Source organism: Megascapheus bottae, chromosome 34, assembly GCF_031878675.1.
Source record: "Megascapheus bottae isolate mThoBot1 chromosome 34, mThoBot2.hap1, whole genome shotgun sequence".
Classification (NCBI taxonomy): domain Eukaryota; kingdom Metazoa; phylum Chordata; class Mammalia; order Rodentia; family Geomyidae; genus Megascapheus; species Megascapheus bottae.
The window spans coordinates 7,456,949-7,479,221 of record NC_143542.1 but is presented as its reverse complement, the minus strand read 5'-3'; the positions used below and the strand labels follow the sequence as shown (position 1 = coordinate 7,479,221).

Here is a 22,273-nt window from a genome sequence, read left to right as displayed (position 1 = left end):
GTTTGTAGTCCTCTCCTGCTGTCTTATCCTGGTTTCCTTGCTTTGATTATGCCATGCAGAAAAGTGTTAATGTACAGTTGGCAGCCTTCTGTTACTCTGCCTAACTGAGTCGTCTCTCTTCTTGTTAATGACTAAGAAGTACATGGACTTTTGACCAGGAAGGGTTTTTCTTTACATTAGGGATGTGATTTAAGTTTGGCAACTGCTTTTTTTTTAATTGGTTGTGGGACTTGAACTCTAGGCCTGGGCATTGCCCCTGAGCTCTTCAGCTCAAGGCTACCATCCTACCCCTTGAGTTCACAGTGCTACTTCTGGTTTTCTGGTGATTAATTGGAGATAAGAGTCTCATGGACTTTTTAGCACCTGGGCTAGCTTTGAACCCCAATCCTTAGATCTCAGCTTCATGAATAGCTAGGATGGCAGGTGTGAGCCACTAATGCCCAACACGTAGCTCTTAAGCAAGCAGTAGGTCCCACTGCGGTGAGTTGACATCTCAGCCATGTGGTTCTGGGGTTTTGTTTTGTTTTGTTTTTTCTTTTTGCCAGTCCTGGGCTTGAGCTCAGGGCCTGAGCCCTATCCTTGGACTTTCCCAAGGCTAGAGGTCTACCACTTGAGTCTCAGCACCATTTCCGGCCTTTTACTATGTATGTGGTACTGAGGAATCGAACCCGGGTCTTAGTGCATGGTAGGCAAGCACTCTACAACTAGGCCAAACTCCTGGCCCAGTTCTGAGGTTTTTATGGTGCCTAGTGTGTTTCTGGTGCCATGAGGGAGCTGTAGAATCAGGCTTTCATGACTGCTACTTAACTATGTTTTGTTTGCCTCTGGAATAAACAAATGGTGACATACATAGTCCATAACTGTGCTTTTCTGCTAACAAAAAGTGCTGGGAGATCTTTAAGGGATGGAGAAGCAGCACATTTAAAGTTTGGTCATTTCCTGAAAACCTAAGGATTTTTGAATTGATTCCCACAGCCTGAGACAATTCCATCCATTTGGGGTTTCTGCCTAAATCAGGGTCCATGCAGGTGCATCATGAACAGTGTGGTTGGGTTCCACTTCAGGTTAGACCTAGCGAGGAGAAAGCAGCACATTCTCATCTCTGCCCTCCTGGCAGCATGCCAGGCTCTCCCAGAACACTTTCAGTTCACCTCAGACGGTGCCAGCTCTCGCCTGACCTGCCTTTCTGGGGACTGAGAGTTTGAGATCCTGCAGGTTGATTGGTGACTTCCACTCAGGCTAACACAAAGCTGGCTTTTCCTTTCTTGTAGGAGCAGCGCACCGTCTACAGACTGACACTGGTCAAGTCTTGGAATGTGGATGAGCTCCAGGCTTACGCCAGGCTTGTGTCTCTGGGGAACCCCGACTTCATTGAGGTGAAGGTAGGTCCTGGGCCCTTCACCCTCATGCTGTGCTGGCCGAGGCGTGGGTCCAGGCTCTTGTGAGTGCCGAGGCCTTCACTTCCTCACCCGTCCAGAAGGAGGTCCCATTCACCAGGTCTGAGATCTTTGCCCAGCTTGCCCTTGAAGTTTTTAAACTGTTGGAACCCTGGGGCTTCAGATTTTATAGGTAGCTTCTTCTTGACTTAAACATTATTTTTGCTGGCCATAGAACCCAGGGGCTTGGCACATGGTAGGCCAAGCTGTGTACTGAGTTGTGCCCCAGACTGAATTTATTAGGTTCCTCTCCTCCTTTCTCCTTTCTTTCCTCCTTTTTTTCCCGTCCTTCCATTTTCTTCCTTGGTGCTGGGTCTAAGGCTTGAACTCAGGGACTCTTGTTTTTGTTTGGCTTTTCCACTCAAGGCTAGCATACTAATACTTGAGTTACCGCTCCAGTTCTGGCTTTTTGCTGCTTAATTGGAGATCAGAGTCTCACAGATCTCTGCCTGGCTTGGCTCTGTAACTCGATCCTCAGATCTCAGCCTCCTGCCTAGCTAGGTTTACAGGAGTTGCTGGGAGCAACCGGCGCTCATGTCCTGGCCTTCTCCTTTACATTTTAGATTTTGTTTGTTGCTTGTTCCTTTCCCCCCAGCATTCCCTGTGGACTTGATCTAAGTAAGATCAAGAGAAGGCTAACTACTATACTGTTGGTGGGGGTTCACCTCATGCAGCCACCATGACAGTCGGTATGGAGCTTCCTTAGAGAACCATCAACTTCCATGTACCCAGAGGAATGCAAGCCAGTGTAGAACAGAGACACCATCCTATGGTCGGCCTACATCTGTCAGCCAGTGAGTGGGTAAAGACAGTGTGGCGGTTTGTTGTTGTTGTTTTGTTTTTGCCAGTCCTGGGCTTGAGCTCAGGGCCTGAGCACTGTCCCTGGACTTTCTCAAGGCTAGAGCTCTACCACTTGAGCCTCAGCACCACTTCCGGCTCTTTTCTATGTATGTGGTACCGAGGAATCTAACCTGGGTCATCGTACATGCTAGGCAGGCACTCTACCGCTAAGCCAAACTCCCTGCCCCAGTGTGTCGGGTTTTTTTTAATGCAAGGAATATTATCTAGCCACAAAGGAGAATGGTATGTCATTTGAAAAGAAATGGATGGAACTGAAGATCACAAAGTCAGCCAGATCTAGAAAGACTATAGATAACATTTTTTTTCACATACAGAATCTGGACTAGGAAGAGACAGCATGAAATAGAAGGGAGCTGTTTGGGAAGAGGATAAAGAATAGTGCATGACGTGCGTCTATGCACATGACATAGCGGAGCCCGCAATGTTGACGTTAGTACACAGCAACAAAACATGAGAACGGAGCAGTGAACACGTGACATAGTGAAAACCACTACACCATACAGCCAATACAGGCCAACAGAATGGTGAAAAGAGAGAGGAGCAGAGTGTGTGTCCAGAGACCATCTCCCGGGTGGTCCTGCCCGCTGTCTGTCAGGACTGCTGGTCCCGAGAGCATTGTGGCAGTGTTCTTAGGGATGGATCCCCCTAGGTGGATTTCTGTTTTCTGTGTGGGTAAAGGGTGAAAGCATATGCTGTTTGCTAGTTATGGCTAACTGACGAAGGCGCCTCTGAGAGGATGGCTGTTTGGGGAAGCCTGGTGTCTGGGTGCAGTAGGCAAAGCTTAGGGTGTAGCGTTGTGGTAGATGGCAGGACTGCTGGGAAGAGCCCTGGGGGTTGATGCACACAGTATGAATGAGCTCTGGGATGGATTGGTTAAGCATTGTGAATAAAGGAGGGGAATTGGCCTGGAACAATACCTGGTACATGAGGTTGTTACTCCCTGAGGGGATGTGGGGATGTAACTGATACAGCCTGGTTAATGTTTTTTTTTTGGGGGGGGGGGGTCATGTGGCTTGAACTTGAGCTTTTGTGCTGTGGCTGCTTTGAACCTTGATCCTCAGATCTCAGCCTCCTGAGGAGCTAGGATTACAGGTGTGAGTCACTGCACCCAACACGCTCGGCTGGGTTATTGATTTTTAAAGATCACCCACACTGAGCTCTGAGTGGACTCTCGGAGGGTGGTGACAGAAGTTTGTAGATTAGTTTTGGAGTTACTGCTCAGTCTCGGAAAGGTTGGTGATGGTCGAGGAGCTCACTGGAAATGGCTGGAGAACATGTTCAAGTATGTTACCAAAGTCACTATTTCTTTTGTCTTTAAACTTGAGCAACAACAGAAAAACCCATCGCAGCAGTCTTTTGGCATCACAATCACAGTGTGCAGATGCTCACTTCCCCTGTCTCCAGCGCTAGCTCCCAGCAGTACCTGACCCCGTGGCGATGCCCCACTCAGCCTTCGATCCCACACCCTGTCTTGGCTTGTCACTTCCCCGCCACACCGGTTTCCTTAGGCTGCAGTGGGGGAGAAGGGATGGCTGGGGTGGCCGAGGAGGAGCAGGCGCAGCCAGACCTGGTGGGAGACAGTCGGTGTGTCTAGATAAGTGAGAGTCCGCTGTCCTTTCTCAGGAGCGGCTGAGCTGAGGGAGCTGTGGCCTGTCACTGAGCCCCAGCCCGCTTGTCCCCAAGGTCCTGGTTCCCAAGGGTTCTGGCTGGTCCACAGGAGCAGCAGAGACTTAGGGGTGGCCCACGGCATTCTCGCTTCCTTGTTGGACCTGGTTTTCCTTTCATGTTCACCATTTCTATCTGCCAGATCATAAAATAGCAAAACGTTTTCAGAAGCTGCTATGAATATAAGATTTTATTTGAAATCTCCATGCTTTGGTGAGCCTTTTCACAGCAAGTCCTTCTGAATTAACTACTCCGTATACAATGTGCTACTCTTACTCAGAAGCATTTTTACATTGCAGTTTGGTATAGTTCATGACCTGAGCAATAAACCATTTCCTAATTCTTACGCCTTTAGTTACATTTCAGCTGTTTTTCAGCAGTACTTTTTGTCAGTTGTGGGGCTTGAATTCAGGGCCTGGGCACTGTCTCTGAGCTTTTTCGCTCAAGGCTAGTGCTCTATCCCTTGAGCCACAGTGCCACTTCCAGTTTTTCTAATGGCTAATTGGGGATAAGAGTCTCAATTTCCTACCTGGCCTGGTTTCAAACGGTGATCCTCAGATCTCAGCCTCCCAAGTAGCTAGGATTATAGGTGTGAGCCACTGCTTATTTAATGCAGTCTTACTTTTCTGCCTCATCTGGCTTATGTGTACTTTCTAGGTAGCTGAGAGACCAGGTGCATACTACCTTGCCCAACTTTATGTTGGTTGAAATTGGGGGCAGTGGCTGGCCTTGACCTGTGATCCTCTTGATTTCTGTGTTCTGAGCCCCTGTGCCCACCTATGACGATAATGATGATGACAATGATTATTAGTTGACTCTCCCCCAAACTCAGACCCAGTTTATTGAGTTCTGTGAGTCTAAGCAGACTGGGAAGATTTTCTTGTGGGGCATAATTCAGCTGGGCTGTGGGTAGTTTGTACTCAGCCTCGGGTACTAGTCATCTTTCTGAGCAGCCACCTGGAGTAGAGCATTCTGCAGAGCTCCTCTGAGTCTCCAGCCGCATCCCAGCCGAGCATCTGCGGGACACGTCCCTGCAGGGCTCACCGGAGAGTGAGCTGCTTTGTGAAATGCCATTCTGCCTCCTCCAGGCTCTGTGCGCATGTCTGTGTGAGGGGAGGCGGTGTGTGCATCATGTCACCTCAGCTACCACCCACTTGGGGCCCGCAGCCCCACGGTGGCACTTGGGGCAGAGACAGGAGCACCAGCAGGAAAGGGCCAGGCACGACACGGATGGCTGCCAGTGTGAGGCCGTGGGTTGGGTCTCTAGGACAAAGGTCAGAGTTTGATCTGGGGAAATGAGGAAAGCTCACAGAGTTGAGTATCACTTGTGGTCAGAATCGCTTGTTACTGCACGCGTGGCCATGTGGGCTGCTGAGTTAGGACACTTGGGTCACATGTCTGCCGCGGGAACCGCAGCGGGTCTTCAGAGCCCCTCTGCCATAGCTTCACGTTCCTGAAGGCTAGAGAGCGCTGCTGGCTGAATGGTTTTGCAGTGGCCGGTCCACTGTGTCCTCACGGCTTTCCAGGATGGCTTCCCGAGGATGGCTCTCCGATGGCTCCGGAAGCCGGGCCTGCGCCTGCGGGGAGGTTTGTAACCACCTGCCTGGTGTAATGTCCACAGGGTGTCACCTACTGTGGAGAGAGCTCGGCCAGCAGCCTGACCATGGCCAACGTGCCCTGGCACGAGGAGGTGGTGCGCTTCGTGCAGGAGCTGGTGGAGCTGATCCCCGACTACGCACTCGCCTGTGAGCATGAGCACTCCAACTGCCTCCTCATCGCACACAGGAAGGTAAGGTCGCTGTCCCGCTCCTCCCCGCTCCTCCCCGCTCCCCTCCACACCTCCTCCCTGCACAAGCTTTCCAACTGCCTCCCAGTTACACCGAGACAGCGGAGGCCAAGGTCCTGCTCTCCTCCCTCCCTGCTTCCTTCCTTGTCCCCCCCACCCCATCCCTCACCGCGTGCCAGCTTTCAAGAAAAACAAGGCCCTCAACTCTCTCTCTTGGGTTCTCTCTGTCTCTGAACTCTTTCACTCAAGTCTAGTGCTCTCCCTCTGTGAGCCACAGTACCACGTCTGGAATTGCTCTTTTCTTTAGCTTCATTAGACATCCCAAGATTTTAACTTTTAGAAAGGTGCATGCTAAAAAGCAAACAGAAGAAAACCTTGTAATAACCTCTAGTCCTTCCTCGAATGACAGGAGGAACAAAAATAGTCAACAGTCCCCAGTGGAGCCTCTAGCTGTCAGGAGAAATTCTGATGTGTTTCTCAAATAGCTTTGAGTTTTGGCATCTGGAAGATTCAGCTTGGAATTCCAGTTCATGACACCATTTCTGCTCACCCTCCATGGCCTGTTGATGAGGCAGGCCAACCCTTTCTGTGTGTTCTGAAGTAAAAGTGCCTAGCAAAGGGAAAATCCAGTTATTTGTCGGTTGGTCACTAAAAAATAAGAATCTTGTTAGAACATTTGTGGTGATGGTTGTGTCCTGTTCATAAACACACAATGCCACGTTTGGGGAATGCTAACTGATGTGGATGGAGTGAGATCAGGCCTCGTGCTGACTGTATGTTTCTATGTAGATGGTATTGTGTGTTCTTCTGCTGTTGCATTGTGTGTTTGTATGTAGGCAGTATGTGCAATTGTATGCTGTCAGACTCTGTTTGTATGTAGAGGGTATTCGTGTTTGTATGGTTAGGTGAGAGGTTTCTTGTGTTGACCGCGGTTAGACTGTGTGTATTTGCACATGATCACTGTTGAGAGAGAGTGAGTTGTGGTCACACTGACGTGGAGAGGGCTGGAGAGAACCCAAGATTGAATACTAAAGTCTGTACAAGTGGCCTTGCCAAGGTCACTGTGTCAAGGAAGGGCAAAAGAGAGTATAGCTGGGCTCTCTTGTTCCCTGTGAGACTGCCCTCGACTCCCAGGACTCAGACCGTGTGGAGGGCGTGGAGTCTGGCTGTTTCATCCGAGCTGTGAGGGGCCGGGTGCAGAGGGGCGTGCTGGGGATGGTGGCTGTAGCCACTGAGGAGGGTCTGGCTCCCTCAGAGGACCAGCAGCAGTGTAGACACAGGACCCTCATCACCGAGATGCAGAGCCCTATGAAGCTGGCTCATCTGGGGGAGGCAGGTCAGTGAAGTCACAGACCACATCTACTGTAGTGTTTTGTGATACATCAGGGAAACGGCACTGCAGAAGCAAAGGTGTCCTGCCCTCACGCCCAGAGCCCAGGCTTCTGATGGAAGAAGGCTGAGTACCCACCTGCCACAGACATCCAGCCCCAGGGCTGGGCCCCAGGGAGGGGCAGCTGGGTGAGTGAATCCCCTGCAGACCAGAGTTCCAAGACCTTTGGGCCCCTTTGTGTTGTCTGGGTGGGAGAGTATTCCTCCTGCCTTCTACTCTGCCATCTTTCCGGACTGTCTGGAGTTTATACTGAGGGAAACTCTGGCGTTAGTGTTGTCATCATCCCCCGGCACAGCACTAGGGAGCTCGTGCACACTGCAGCTGGGACTTGTTCAGAGTGAGCAAGAACACAGGTGCTGTCCACTGCTGACTGTCAACTAAGGCGAGCACGGAGGTGAGTGGAGCTGGAGTCCCCTCCTGCTCTCCCAAGTCCGTGCTCAGCTGGGTTAGGTCTAGGTGGAGAACACCTGTGCAGATGCCCCATCTTCATCCCCATCCCCACCTCCACCTCCATCCCCACCTCCATCCCCATCCCCATCCTTACCCTCACCTCCATCCTCACCCTCACCTCCATCTCCATCCTCACCTCCATCTCCACCCCCATCCCCACCTCCATCCTCACCTCCATCTCTACCCCCATCCCCACCTCCATCCTCACCTCCATCTCCATGTCCATCCCCATCTCCATGCTCACCTCCATCCTCACCTCCATCTCCACCCCCATCCCCACCTCCATCCCCACCTCCATCCCCACCTCCATCCTCACCTCCATCTCCACCCCCATCCCCACCTCCATCCTCATCTCTATCTCTACCCCCATCCCCATCCCCATCCCCATCCCCACCTGTACCTCCACCTCCACCTCCATCCTCACCTCCATCCCCATCCTCAGGGGGAGCGGTTCCCAGTAGATAGATCCCCCCATGAAGATGCCCCATGTCCGGATCTAGTCTCTGTCAGTGTATGTCTTTAAATGCTGTGACCACTTCAGGAAGTCAGAGTAGTCCATCCTCTTCATAGAATGTTTTAAATACGTCGAACAGTGCAGAAGCACATCCTGTCATCGTCCTGTGTACTGAGTTCCCCAGGCGCCCTCGGCACAGTGCCTCCACTCTATAGATTTCCGCTGGGCAGCTGGCGAGCCTGTCGCTGAGCTGCAGTGTGTTTGGGGGGGTTACCTGTGACCTTTGGAGCTTGTTTGTGATTGTGTTTTCATGTACCTCCTCTCCTGTGGCTGGGTGACCTCACGTCTCAGGGCACTCAGCAGTTTCATTTTGTGGTCTGGGTTTAATGTATATTTGTACAGCTGTCTTTCAGCACAGTTTGTGTGTCATACAGATTTTGCCCTTTCAGCAGGAGACATTTGGCTATTCCATTTTTCTTCAGTATCTTTACTCTCACTTCTTGCATGGCTTGTGTTGATTCAGTTTTGTCTTGGGGGTGGGGTGGCGCAGTACTGAGTTGAGAGTTACCTGCTGCTGTGCGTCCCCAAATCCTATGGCACTGTTCTAACCCAAGCCCCCTATGCTTAGAGATGGGACTTGTCAGGGGACATTGCCGCTAAAGAGGGCCCTGGCCCAGCAGGATAGTGTTCTGCCAAGAAGACGTGCAGGAGAGCTGATTGGCCCGTTCCCCTGCACAAGACACCATCCAGGAGGGCGTGGCTGCACAAAGCAGGCCACACCTTGTGTCTTCAAGAAGCCTAGAGGAGCAGCCTTTCTGAGGTGAGGCTGCTCCCCTGTGCCTTGCCGCCAGTGCTGGCTGTGCACACGTTTTGTGTTGTGTCCACTTGGTCTTGGGGATTAGGGCTGCCCTGCCCAGTTTTAATGACCGTGGTCATCCCACAGAGCTCATTTGTTCACCCTAATCCCGGCATAGTGGCTGCAGCAGTGGCGTTAAGGAATCACTCAACTGGGCTCGGTCACCTGAGGAAGGAGGTTGTGGTTGAAGGACAGGCCACCCAGATCCACGTGCAGACCTCTGCTCCCAGGGGTGGCATCTCTGCCTTCTGGAGCATTGCAGCCCACAAAGCCCACAAAAGCCAGAGCACTTGTGGGCTCCCAGTCCCTGGAGGCCAGGTGCCGTTCTGAGCTGGCTGGGGAGCCCATTACCTGTGTGGATCTGGGCCCCGACCATAGTGGTTTCCTCCACCGTGGTCAGAACATCAGCTTAGCGGTTGGTCTTTTTTGTTTGTTTTTAATTCACTTCATTGTGATTATAGAGGTAATGTGCAGAGGGACTATACTTACGTGTAGTACATTTCCCTTCCTGCAGTGTCTTCTGTTCCTTCCCAGGCCCTCCCTCCCATCTCCACCCCTAAGCTGTATAATTAACTTTCACCAATGTCCAGTGCACTCCAGTGCTCTGCTTTGTCACCCATTTTTCCCTCCCTCCAACCCTACTGAAGAAGACACCTTACATAAGGAAAAAAGAACCATCAAAAATAGAACATTTTTACGATGGAAACAATCCAGATGCTCTACTGCAGATGAATGGATACAAAAAATGTGGTATATATACACAATGGAATTCTACGTAGCCAACAGACAAGATAAAATAATGGCATTTGCTGCCAGCCAAAAAGAGCCCAGGTCCAGATGGTTTCACTGCGGAATTCTACAAGATGTTTAAAGATGAAGTAACACCTATACTCTTGAAACTCTTCCGAGAAATAGAAGCAGAAGTAGCAATACCAAACTCATTTTATGAAGCTAATATTACTCTCATCCCCAAACCAGGGAAAGACCCAACAAAAAAAGAAAACTACAGGCCTATCTCTCTAATGAACACAGATGCAAAACTCCTCAATAAAATACTAGCCAACAGAATCCAGAAACAAATTTTAAAAATTATACACTATGATCAAGTAGGCTTCATCCCACAGATGCAAGTCTGGTTTAACATTGGCAAATCAATCAATGTAATACATCATATCAATAGAGTTAAGGATAAGAATCTTATGATAATTTCTCTGGACGCGGAGAAGGCATTTGACAAAATACAACATCCATTCAAGTTGAAAGCACTAGAAAAAATAGGAATAAGAGGTACACTCCTTAAAATAAAGCCATATATGAACAACCTACAGCCAACATTATACTAAATGGTGAAAGACTGGAACCATTTTCCTTAAAATCAGGAACTAGACAGGGATGCCCACTCTCTCCACTTCTCTTCAATATAGTGCTGAAACCCTTAGCCAGAGCATTAAGACAAGAAAAGGACATCAAAGGGATCCACATAGGAAAAGAAGAAATTAAACTATCCCTATTCGCAGATGACATGATCCTCGAGTGACCCAATAAGTTCCACTCCCAAACTCCTAGAATTAATAAACTATTTTAGCAAAGTGGCAGGATACAAAATTAACCTTCAGAAGTCGGTAGCCTCTTGTACACCAACAATACACAAACAGAAGGCCAAATCAAGAAAATGATCCCATTCGCAATAGCCCCCAAAAGAATAAAATACTTAGGAATATACTTAACCAAAGAAGTAAAGGAATTATTCAATGAACATTATAAAAGCCTAATGAAAGAAATTAAAGAGGACACTAGGAAATGGAAAGACATCCCATGCTCATGGCTAGGGAGAATCAACATAGTGAAAAGGGCTATACTGCCAAAATTGATATACAAATTCAACGCAATCCCCATCAAAATCCCAAAGACATTCTTTACTAAAACAGAAGATACAATCCAAAGGTTCATATGGAATAAGAAAAGGCCTAGAATAGTCAAAACAAGTCTAGGCAAAAAGAGCAATGCTGGTGGTATTACAATACCAGACTTCAAACTGTACTATAGAGCCATAGTAACCAAAACTGCTTGGTATTGACACAAAAACAGACCAGAAGATCAGTGGAACAGAATAGAAGACCCAGAAATAGAACCATATACCTATAGGCAACTTGTATTTGACAAAGGAGCCAAAGATATACAGTGGAACAAACACAGTCTATTCAATTGTTGGTGCTGGAAAAACTGGGCAGCCACATGCAGAAAACTAAAAATTGACCCTAGCCTTTCGCGATGTACAATAATTAACTCAAAATGGATCAAAGACCTCAGTGTCAGATCGGAAACTGTGAAACTGCTACATAATAGAGTAGAAGGGATACTGGAACTCACAGGCACAGGCAAAAGATTCCTGAACAGAATCCCAGTGTCACAATGGATTGGAGAGAGACTCGATAAATGGGACTACCTAAAAATAAAAAGTTTCTGTACAGATAAAAACATAGTTGCAAAAGTAGAGAGACAGCCAACCAACTGGGAAAAGATATTCACCAATAATATATCTGACAAATGCTTAATATCCAGTATCTACAGGGAACTCAAGAAACTAATCCCCAGAAAACCCAATAAACCATACACTAAATGGACAAGGGAACTAAAGAGAGACTTATAAAAAGAGATTAAAATGGCAGAGAAGCATATGAGAAAATGTTCATCATCCATGGTCATAAAGGAAATGCAAATAAAAACAACCCTAAGATACCACCTTACCACCACAAGAATGGCCAAGATTTTGAACTCAGACAATGACAGTTGCTGGCGGGGTTGTGGAGAAAAAGGAACCCTACTGCACTGCTGGTGGGATTGTAAACTAGTTCAGCCACTCTGGAAAGCAGTGTGGAGGTTTCTTAAAGAACTGAAAATTAACCTTCCCTACAATCCCGCCATACCAGTTCCGGGCATCTACCCTGAACGTCATGACCCAAGATATGATAAGGACACCTGCTCAGCTATGTCCATCTCTGCACTATTCACAATAGCCAGGCAATGGAAATAATCCAGATGCCCTACTGCAGATGAATGGATACAGAAAATGTGGTATATATACACAATGGAATTCTACATAGCCAACAGACGAGATAATGGCATTCGCAGGGAAGTGGATGAATCTAGAGTGAATCATGCTGAGTGAGACAAGTCAAGACCTAAGGAACAAAAGGTGCATGGTATCCTTAATATATGGCTATTAAGTCCAGAGTACAAGAGCTTGGACTCAAAAGTTGCATACCCAATGCTATGGACATGGTATTGGAAATATAAACACAACTACATAGTCATAAAAACTTAATGACTCTATAGACATGGGGTTTTTTTTTTTTGTTTTTTGCCAGTCCTGGGCTTGAGCTCAGGGCCTGAGCACTGTCCTTGGACTTTCTCAAGGCCAGAGCTCTATCACTTGAGCCTCAGCACCACTTCTGGCTTTTTTCTGTGTATGTGGTACCGAGGAATTGAACCCGGGTCTTCATGCATGCTAGGCAAGCACTCTACCACTAGGTCAAACTCCCAGCCCTAGACATAATGTTTTATTACATAGATTATGATGTATCTATGACATACAAACCTTCAGCCCAATTTTGATTATGTTCTGAAATCTAAGTGCCAGTGATTGTTTATGGAGATTCCTTTCTTGAATACTTGTTTGTTAAACTTGTAATTTGAAATATGATGTAAAAATCAATGTTGATAAATTCTTTAATAAAAAATAAAACATTTTTAAAACAATGAGAGATCTCGTTTGAAGGTAGTCTCAGTATACGTATTATTATGTAAATATGAAGAGGCACACGGGCCTTACACCTTTGTGTTTCTTTCTCAAGTTTCCTCTACTGTCAGTCTTGGGAGAGAAGATGAAGGCTTTGGGGAAGCAATTGGTTTAAGAGAGCACAAATTGGATTATTCCCCTTTATTGAATTGAAATTCTTAACAAGGCTTTCTCGTAATGAGATACTGTGCACGTGCCAGGCCGCGGGGGGGGGGGGAGGTGCTACTTTGAATCATCTAGTTGAGTTTCAGAATTGGAAGCTATTGATTAACACTTTGCTAATAACTCAAGCAAGTTTAATAATAAAAAGGCTTTTGCTAATGTTCCTAACACAGCCCTGGGGTCCACAGTGAAGGGGGCACAGACCTGCTCTTCCCCCCACTCCCATAGCCCACTGTTTCAGGCCCCCTGTCTGCCCCATGAGGCAGGCCCGCCCTGCCCCCTCCCTGGGAGGTGGGGAGGAGGGGATGGACAGGAGGACGGGATGGACAGTCCAGGAAGGGAGCTACCTTTACTGCACTGTGTCTTGCTTTCCCAGGCAGCTTTTTTTTTTTTTTTTTTTCTATTTTACTTTCTTCCTTGTGTGAGTCCTGGGGCTTGAACTCTGGGTCTGGGTGCTGTCCCTGAGCTGTTCAGCTCAAGGCTGCCACCCTACCCCTGGAGCCCCACTTCTGGCTCTCTGGCGGTTAACTGGAGATAAGAGTCTCACGTTATTCAGTGCTGGGGCTGGCTTTGAACCGAGATCCTCAGGTGTCAGCCTCCTGAGTAGGATGACCGGCGTGAGCCACTGCACCCACCTCTTTTGCAGTTATTTCTGTGTTTATTTGCCATTGTCCCCTGTGGGTCATTTTGCTTCTGACCGAGCATTGCCTCTTCCAGTTTCAGATTGATGGGGAATGGTGGACATGGATCGATTACCAGCGCTTCCAGGAGCTCATCCAGCGGTACGAGGGCAGTGGCGGGTCAGAGGCCTTCAGCGCAAAGGACTACATGGCCCGGACCCCTTCCTGGGCACTGTTCGGTGCCCAGGAGAGAGGCTTTGACCCCAAGGACACAAGGCATCAGCGGAAGAGCAGAGCGAAGGACGTTCCTGGACGCTGAGGGACAGCAGCGGACATCCTGGGCGGTTTCCTGGGCTCCCACGGCCTTCCAAGGACACCCTCCCCTGCTGCCCCGGAGAGACAGCCTGTAGCCTTTCATCTCTAGTGGAGGGAGGTGGAGTAAACAGTCCTTCAACAGCGGGAATGTAATAATCGTTGAAGTATATTTTGGTATGACTTCCTAAAATGCTATTCATCAGAGTGCTACACAGGAATAAATAATTTGCGCTCTCCCTCTTTATGCTACAGGCTTTTTTTTTTTCTTAATGTTTTTGTCGCCCAGATTGGTCTCAAACTCAAGGCATGGCAGACGGGCACCCCTACACCTGGCTCTCGGAGCTACTGGCTTGTTTTGGAGTAGCCGCTTAACCTTGCACAGAACTGCTCTGCACCTTCTTTCTTGGATTTTGAAGATAATTAAGTTCTTCATTGATGCCTACACATTTGGCTTATTGCTAACTTCTTGTGAAGCTGCCATGGCTGTCAAGGCCCCCATTTCACCCCGTTCCCAGATTACCTTAGCAGGTAACACAGTTGCCGAATCAGAGCCGGTGAGGGCACCCAGTGGGCAGCTGTCCCAGTGGAAGGGAGTCTCCTCACGGCCTCCCCGCATCTCTGGAGGCCTCTTCTCCACTGATTCATCTTCCACTTTCCTTGCCCTCACTGTGCTATGTGTCTGTCCTTTATGTTTTCTCTGACAGAAAACACTGAATATTTTTCCAAGTTGCCAAAGGAATTTTATGATTCTTTTATCCAATATGAAATTAATTTAAGTAATCTTTTTTTTTTTTTTTTTTTGCCAATCCTGGGCTTTGAACTCAGGGCCTGAGCACTGTCCTTGGGCTTTCTCAAGGCTAGAACTCTACCACTTGAGCCTCAGCACCACTTCTGGCTTTTTTCTATGTATGTGGTACCGTGGAATTGAACTCGGGTCTTCATACATGCTAGGCAAGCACTCTACCACTAGGCCAGACTCCCGGCCCCCCTTGGACACTTTTTGCTCAAGGCTAGCACGATCTGTCACTTAAGGCACAGCACCACTTCTGGCTTTTTCTGAGTCTAGTGCTGTGGAATTGAACCCAGGGCTTTGTGCATACTAGCCGAGCACACTACCGAGCACGCTCCCACCAGGCCATGCTCCCAGCCCCTGAAGAAATCTTTTATAAGGACTTTGAACTCAGGTTTGAAGTTGCTGGTGGTGCAAACAGGTCAAACCTGCTGCCATCTCCTCCTCCCTTCCGCCGCCTCTCCCATGCTTCACATGCCGTTTTCCTCTTTTTCTAAGTAGAAGCTAACTTTAACTTACTGTTCCTAACTCACCTAATTGTATTTTTCTCTCCATGTGGAACTCTTTTCCTATCTGTTACTCACATGCCATGTAAGCAGGAAGGACTTCTTAGGCTCACGGTTTCAATCCCTAGCAACTTGGCCTGAGACATGGGTGAGCGTCACAGAGTTGGGGCACAGAGTTGGCCCTCATGGCTACACAACTGGCTGGGATGTCAGATCCAGACTGTGACACAGAGTGCCAGGCTCAGCACCAGTCCAAGCACAGCTGGGTCCTTGGAGAGCCCATCGGGGGCCTGCTTGGGTCCCTAGGCCGTAGGTGAGCCATACCCACATTCCCCTATGGGGCTTGGTCATGGGTCAAGAGAACAGTTCCCCTGCTCTAGGTTTTAAAGGACAGAAGGCAGCCAGGTGAAGAAGTGGGCAGGGAGAGTTCTAGAAGGGCCCCCTGTACAGGAGTGTCTCTGCAGAGTTTGTGCTACCTTTCCTGCCTGGCCTTTTTACTACGTCTGGCCTGGTCTTTCTGGTGAGTGTCCCCTACCCCCCAGGAGCCTGGCCACTATGCTGCTGTGCTTTTATTTATTATGAATAGAGTTTCTGATTAGGATTTAACTGGAATGAAGATATTTTGTTCCTTCAGATGAAAAAAAACATTGTGAAATTGCTCACCTAGAGAGTAAACAACCTTCCTGACTGCGTTCACTTTAAGTGTGTAAACGAGTGTTCTTCTCTCAAGCCAGAAACTGCTGATCTGTTGCTTGATACTAAAAAATAGCATAGCACATTAATGCATAAGGAGCATGCAACAGAATCTGCATAGGGAGGAGGCAATCAGCAAGTTTGCCAAACAGGGAAAAGTAGGAAAAAGTAGAATGCTGTGGTGTTCTACAAAGGCAATCTGTTCTACACAACAACCTCCTAATTTCCAACGGAATATTTCTTGTGAAGCTTAAATAGATTAACTAACTTCCAGCTGAAAAATTAGCCGAATAAGGTGGGAATAGTTAAGAGATTTTAGAGAAAACAACAATTAAAGGGAAATTGTTTTCAAAGATACTGATACATGTTTACTAAAAAATTAAATAAGAGAAGACCTGTTTCCAAAATGACTTATGAAAATATGGGCAAAGCAGCTATAACCAGCCAGTTTTAAAAGTCTGAGAAACAACCATAGCTTCACAGCGAACTGAACATCATCTTCTGAAAAGAAATGAAATGAAATCCTGGCGGAATTAGCATTCTCATCAGGAAACATGGCAGCCCCGGAGGTGGGAACGCAGCAGACAACCACTGGCCAGGCATTCTGGTCCTCCCAGCTCTTGGAAAACAAGAACGCGGATTAACAGAAAGTGAGCGAGTTCAGTACCTGAAGGTGGAGTCCTGCCCTTGAGGACTTAGACCTCAGGACTTTCTTATTTCAATCCTCCCTCCATTTAAACTTCATTTCTATCTTGCGGTTTTGTGCATTTTGTAAAAAAATAAAAAAATTTAAAAATGCCAAAACAGCAAACAATGGTCTGGAATTTGTCAAGTGTGTTTAGTTTGGACTCTAGTGCAGTGCCACCAGTCTACATGTAAATGCTCCTGTTCTCCCTTTTTTAAACCAAATGGGAAGTATTCACTTACAAGAAGTGCACTGTCACTTGTGAACTAGGACAGTTCAGAAGTTTTCCATGAGTTAATTCAAAATGGAAAAAAAAATCTAAGGAGATAAGAAAACGTAAAGGAAGAGAGTTAGCAGAGAAAGCCCAGCACACTACTGAAAGATCTCTAATGAAAGAACTGTAGAAAAAGAACCATCAAGCCAGGCATGGTGGCACACCACATATAGTCTCAGCACTCAGGAGCAGGAGGCTGGAGAATGGCTGGGCTACCAAGCCAAAGGCTGTTTCAACAAAAAGGAAGAAAGAAAGAAAGAAAGAAGAATCCCTTCCAGTCTTTGCATTTGTTCAGCACAGGGCCTGGGGATGTGGCCGGGTGGCGCCTTCTCTGAACGCTGAGAAAGGCAGGGTGAGTTTCTCAGATCAGATGCCCTGGACCCTCCTGGTTCTCGTCTTCCCAAGCTTCGGTCAGCAGAGGGCAGTGCAGAGCAGCTGCGAGCGGGGTCTCGGATTGCCAGGCTCTGACACTGTTTTTGAGTTCTGCATCTGCATGTGGTCAGAAAACTGCACCCACTCATCACAGCCACAGGGTCAGGAGCCCAGCATTTAGTAGCCGTCTGGACAAGGCACACACCCCACCCCACCACATGCACGCACCCCCCACGCACACACCCGCCCACGCAGATTCACCTGCTGGGAGACAGCAAGACAGTGAGAGAACAGCGCGCTTGTCTTCCGCGCTTGTCTTCCTTCTGCTTTCTGTTAATCATCAATTAACAATTTCTAAGGAAGACGCTGTAAGAATTGACAGGGATTAATCTTCCAAGGAGATGAACCTCAAAAATGTGCCAAGTGAAAGATACCAGTCGCAACGTGCCCACTGGTATGTGCTACAGGACTCCATTTCTGGTTTCGACAAGAGCCACATCTTCTTCACGTGGTGACACCACCCGCTGCCAGCAAGGCCCAACAGGAGGTCTGAAGACCTTCTCTGTCTTAGCTTGGGAGGCCTGGCTGGGGGGGGGGGGGCGGAGCACAGGTAGTGGGGTCCCTGGTCCCCCATGGCCTGGGGGTTTGCTCCTCACAGGTGGAAGCGGAGTACCATCACACAGCTCAGAGCAGTGAAGTTGCAGGGTTTCCAATGGTTACTTCGGATGCGGTGTGCGTTTTACTTAAGAAGTTGTTGAAGCAAGGTACGGGAGACTTCCCTAGCACAGGCCTGGCTGCCGCCCAGGGCAGGCGGGGCTGGGGCCGGGAGGCTCCTCCTCCACCTGCCGGCCTGGCCGGTCCCGGCAGTTGGCACACGCGGCCTTCCGCGGGCCCCCAAGGACAGGAGTGGGGTTCGGGCTGCATGGCTATGACAGCCACCTTCTCCTAGCAGCTCCGAGGGGCTTCCACGGCTTCAGGGACAGCTGGAACCTGCCAGGAGCTCCAGCACACTCCGGTAAGCTGCTGCCTCAGAGCTCTGCGCCCCACAGGGGTGGCCTGGGTTCCTGGTGTGGGGGTGCCTTAGGCTTGGGGTGCAGGGACGTGCGCTGCTCCAGGGACCTTCAGAGCTTCACACCAACCCCTGCCTGCGGGAAGCCTTCCTGAGTCCAGGCGCCTTCTCTCCGGGCTCCCAGCGTCCTGCCTGCCATGGGAAAGGCTGAGGCCTCTAGTTCCCAGTTCACACCACCAGCCCAGCTAGACTCAGGGGAGAGGGGGCCCCCCACAGCTGAGATAGACTCAGGAGAGCCCCCCTACACCCACCACGGCAGAGCTGGCCCCAGGAGCCCCCGGCAGGCTCCCTTCCACAGCACTGTCGCTCTTGACACAGGAATCACACACGTGTGTCTGTGCACACACACACCCCAAGGAGAGCTCAGCCCGTCCCCACACTCCTCAGTGTGTGGTGGGGACTGACGAGCGGGGACTGGGTGTCTCCCAGGCTGGCGTCTCCTAGGGAGTCCAACAGGCCCCCCTTCCTCCCCCCTCCACGCCTTCCCAGATCTAACACTGGACTCGAGGTGCATGAACTTGGTACAACGTGACACATTTACGACACTGGACTGCGCTGGTAGAGCATGAAGCTTGACTCTTACCATTTCCCTAGCCTGCGAATGTTCACGTTTGTAATCCAGGATGTGCACCGTGTGCCAGAAAGCTCCGAGGAGGCTCAGTCATGGCTGTTAGAACACTCCAATTTGGGATCTTCCAAGGAAATGGGCAGAAACAACCCAGGGGTCGCTGGTGAAGAAATGCTAGGCCACAAGCTGGGGCCTGGGGGAAGAGGAGGAGCTGGGGCTGAGGCTCAGGCCGGGAGTCGACCGGACCCTCAAGGCCTGTGTCTGTCTGAGCCGTAGCCAGAGGAGAGGCTGCGCTGCTGGTGTCTACAAGGGGACAGGCGTCTCCTGTCCTGCTAGACTCAAGGCTGACAAAGCTCTCATGGCTGGGCTCCTGGCGGCGGGGCCACTGGGGGCTCAAGTAGCCCGGCTGGTTCCAGGCGCCATCTCTTCTCTCACTGGGAGGCCAGAGGCGAGGCGGGACTGAGCCGGTGTCCCTCACACCTTGCCGGGCACAGAGTGGGTGGCCGCTAGACAGCCGTCCCCGGCGGCCGGCAGGGAAGGCCTGGCGAAGCTGGTTGTGGGGTAGCCCTCCCCCGGCCAAGAGCACGACTGGCATCAGGCAGCAGCCTTGAGGCGGGCCGGCGGCGGGGGAGCCCACACACGGGCTCCCAGCGTGTTGGGGAATTTGGAGGCAGCCGTCCCCATGCACTCACCCCCGGTGGGGTCCCCACACTGCTGGGCGCTCCACTCGGATGGGCTGCGTGCATTTCCTGTCTGCCACGGGTCAGCAGGGCGTGTGTGGGGAGGGTCTCCTGGGGGCTGTGGGGTCTCTACTGTGTGGGGAACGCAGCCGGCGATCCCTCCCTGTGCCCGGCGCCTGGAGGGGGAGCACACAGCTGCTTCTTTCCCTGCTCCTGTCATGCTTTCCCGCCAGGCTCGTGTGCCCACAGCTCTCGGCACGGCACCAAGCTGGGCGGGCGTGTGGCTGTGTGTCTAGGCGCACATGGCAGATGTCTGTCCACCCAAGTGTGTGTGTGTGTGTTGGGCACATGTGAGGAGGGAGAAGGATGTGTCCACAGGAAGGCAGGTACTCAACAAACAGGTGAGTTTACACGCGAATGTGGAAGCACGTATACACCAGGGCGCGGGTGAACACGGCCCAGCAGAGGTGTGCACACGTGTGTGTGGATGGAGGCACTCGTGTGTGCACGATGGAACATGTGTGCACAGGAGGGCACAAGCATGTGTGTGAGGGCACGAGTGTGCAGTGTGAGGGCTCGCGTGTGCAGACAGTGGATGGCAGGCCTGTGTGTGGACATAGGTGTGTGTGTGCCCATCACAGGTGGTCTCGGGGGAGGCCTGCACGTGCACACACACACACACACACACACACACACACACACACACACACACACACATACACACAGCGCTTCCATTCCCCCAGCACCTGGCAGGTGGCCCTGGAGCTGAGCCCCTCCACTGTGAGGAGAGGGCTCAGGGGGGCGGCGGCTGGCGTGGTGGTGAGTCACCCTCACAGGGGAGCCCCGGGGATCCGCCCCCCCTCCACCCCGGGCTCCGGGCTCTGCACCAGAGCGCTCGCCTGGCAGGAAGTGTTCCCAGCAGCAGCAGCAGCAGCAGCACCCGTCAAAATTGGGACTCTAGCCCTTTAAATCTGTTCAGTTACCCAAAGAGAAGAGATCAGACCCTGTTCATTAAAGCCCGCGGTCCCAGGTCCCATCATCTCCGTCATCCCAGAGCTGAGCTGCTGTGCTCAGCTCTGCCCTGCTCCAAGCCTGAGATTCTCCCAACTCCAGCCATGGATCCTGGAGACTTTCCCCCGAGCCCGGCAGGAGGTATGACCCTGACAGATGGCGCTCGGCCTCACGGCCGCCGCCTGGACGCTGGCCGGCCCCTGCCCCGTCTCCTCTCTGCCTCCCAGCTTGTGCTCAACTGAGACAGTGCAAGTTTTCCTGGGGTGTGGAGGAAGGGAGGGACAGAGATGTGTTTGTCATGGCCCCGGCTTCCTTGGCTGCCCAAGTGATGTGGAGGAGTAAAGAAACACGTTTCCTCCAGCGTCCTCGCTCCCGGCCCGGTCCTTCCCCCACTGCAAGGACTCGGGCACAGGGCGGCCGGCCCCGCGTCTCCAGTCTGTGACCTGCCCTGGCTCTGAGACGGCTGTGCAGCTGGCAATGTGTTCCCTACAACTTTCTCACCCCCGTGGCCCCGGCCCCCGTGGCCCCGGCTCTGCTCCTGGGCCCTGTGGACGCTGCCAGGTGAACGTGTCTGCTGCACAGTCTCGGGAGGTCCCCGTCCTCCCGCTGGCCTTTTGAGGAAACTTGCTGTTAGCTGAGTATCAGCTTTTGGTTGCAAAGAGCTGATTTCATTCCAGAGTCTGCTCCAGCCTGGGAGAGATCTGTCTTCCTTGTGCGTGTGTCTTGCAGTTGTTCTTGGCCTGGGAACAGCTGTCTGCCGCCCCTCAGTACTCGCTCCTCCCCCTCTGCCTTCTTCTGGGCTGCTCCATGCCAGGCTGCCAGGCGCGCTCCCTCTCATTCACCCTCCGACGCGGACTGGCAGGGGAACCGCTGCCCGTGTTCCGAGGGACAGCTGAGGAATGGTGCCCGATTCTGGGGTGTGGATCCCCATGGCTGCAGGGAGGCAGACACATCTCCTGGTTTGGGGGGGGGGTGATGAGCACAACCTTTAGGGGGTGGGAGATAGGTGAGCGGCATCCCAGCTCATGCAGACAAGGTACCCAACGCTGTCTGCAGAGTTCCATCCCCACCCCCCAGCAGGGCCACTGCGAGTCCAGCTAGACGCCGGCCCATCCCTCAGCAGGCGGCGGGCACTGTCTTGGGTAGCGTTGTGGCGTTCTGCCTGCCTGCCTCCCACACGCTGTGGGTACAATGTAATTTGTATTGTCGGAGTAGCAGAGCGCTGCCGTGACCCAGGCTCCGGCTACAGGAGGCGGTGCTGAGCCCGCAGGAAGCTCTGGGTGGACACACTCCTCCCCGGCCCACGGCGGCGTGGTAGAGACGCTTTCTGCAGAAAGAAGGCCGCCTGGAGCCTGGGCCTCGTGAGATGGAGAGGCCTGTGGCCGGGGCCTGGGCCTCGTGAGATGGAGGGGCCTGTGGCCGGGGCTGCCGAGCCGGGGGCCTCTCCCGGCTGTGCCTCTGGCTGGGGCTCCAGCAGGCCGGCGGTCCCCTGGGCTCCACTCCGCCAGGACACAGCCGCTCCTCCAAAGCCCCCGCCCCACCCCGGCCTCTCTGTGCCTGTCCCTCAGCCAGCACCCCTCCACGGCCGGGCAGCAGAAGAGGCGAGGGACGCTCGTTCCTGGTGCCCTTGGCTGGTCCAGGCCGTTCACAGTGAGGACCCAAGTGAGCACTGCTGTGTGGCATCGGGCATGGCGATTTTCCTTAAGTTAGTCATGTGTGTTTGTTTCTACTCTGCTGTTGTCTGCTGGCTTTGGGGGAGCCGTGTGCGTGTGTGTGTGTGTGTGTGTGTGTGTGTGTGTGTGTGGTGTGTGTGTGGTGTGTGTGTGGCGTG

At 51.3% G+C, this 22,273-nt stretch overlaps 2 protein-coding genes across 3 annotated transcripts in view; both read left to right on the top strand.

Moving 5' to 3' along the window:
* LOC150042787 (S-adenosyl-L-methionine-dependent tRNA 4-demethylwyosine synthase TYW1-like) overlaps positions 1-14,038 on the top strand; it is a 64,053-nt gene extending 50,015 nt beyond the window's left edge. For both annotated transcript variants that reach the window (XM_090324034.1, XM_090324035.1), the window contains exons 14-16: positions 1,272-1,382; positions 5,584-5,751; positions 13,577-14,038. In XM_090324034.1, the coding sequence (XP_090180160.1) occupies positions 1,272-1,382; positions 5,584-5,751; positions 13,577-13,798 (501 nt within the window). In that variant the 3' untranslated portion in view covers positions 13,799-14,038. The remainder of the gene's footprint in view (positions 1-1,271; positions 1,383-5,583; positions 5,752-13,576) is intronic.
* A 3,974-nt stretch (positions 14,039-18,012) lies between these two features.
* Positions 18,013-22,273, top strand: part of Caln1 (calneuron 1) — a 96,440-nt gene continuing 92,179 nt past the window's right edge. The window contains exon 1 of the mRNA XM_090324088.1: positions 18,013-18,129. The gene's annotated coding sequence lies outside the window, so the exon portion shown is untranslated. The remainder of the gene's footprint in view (positions 18,130-22,273) is intronic.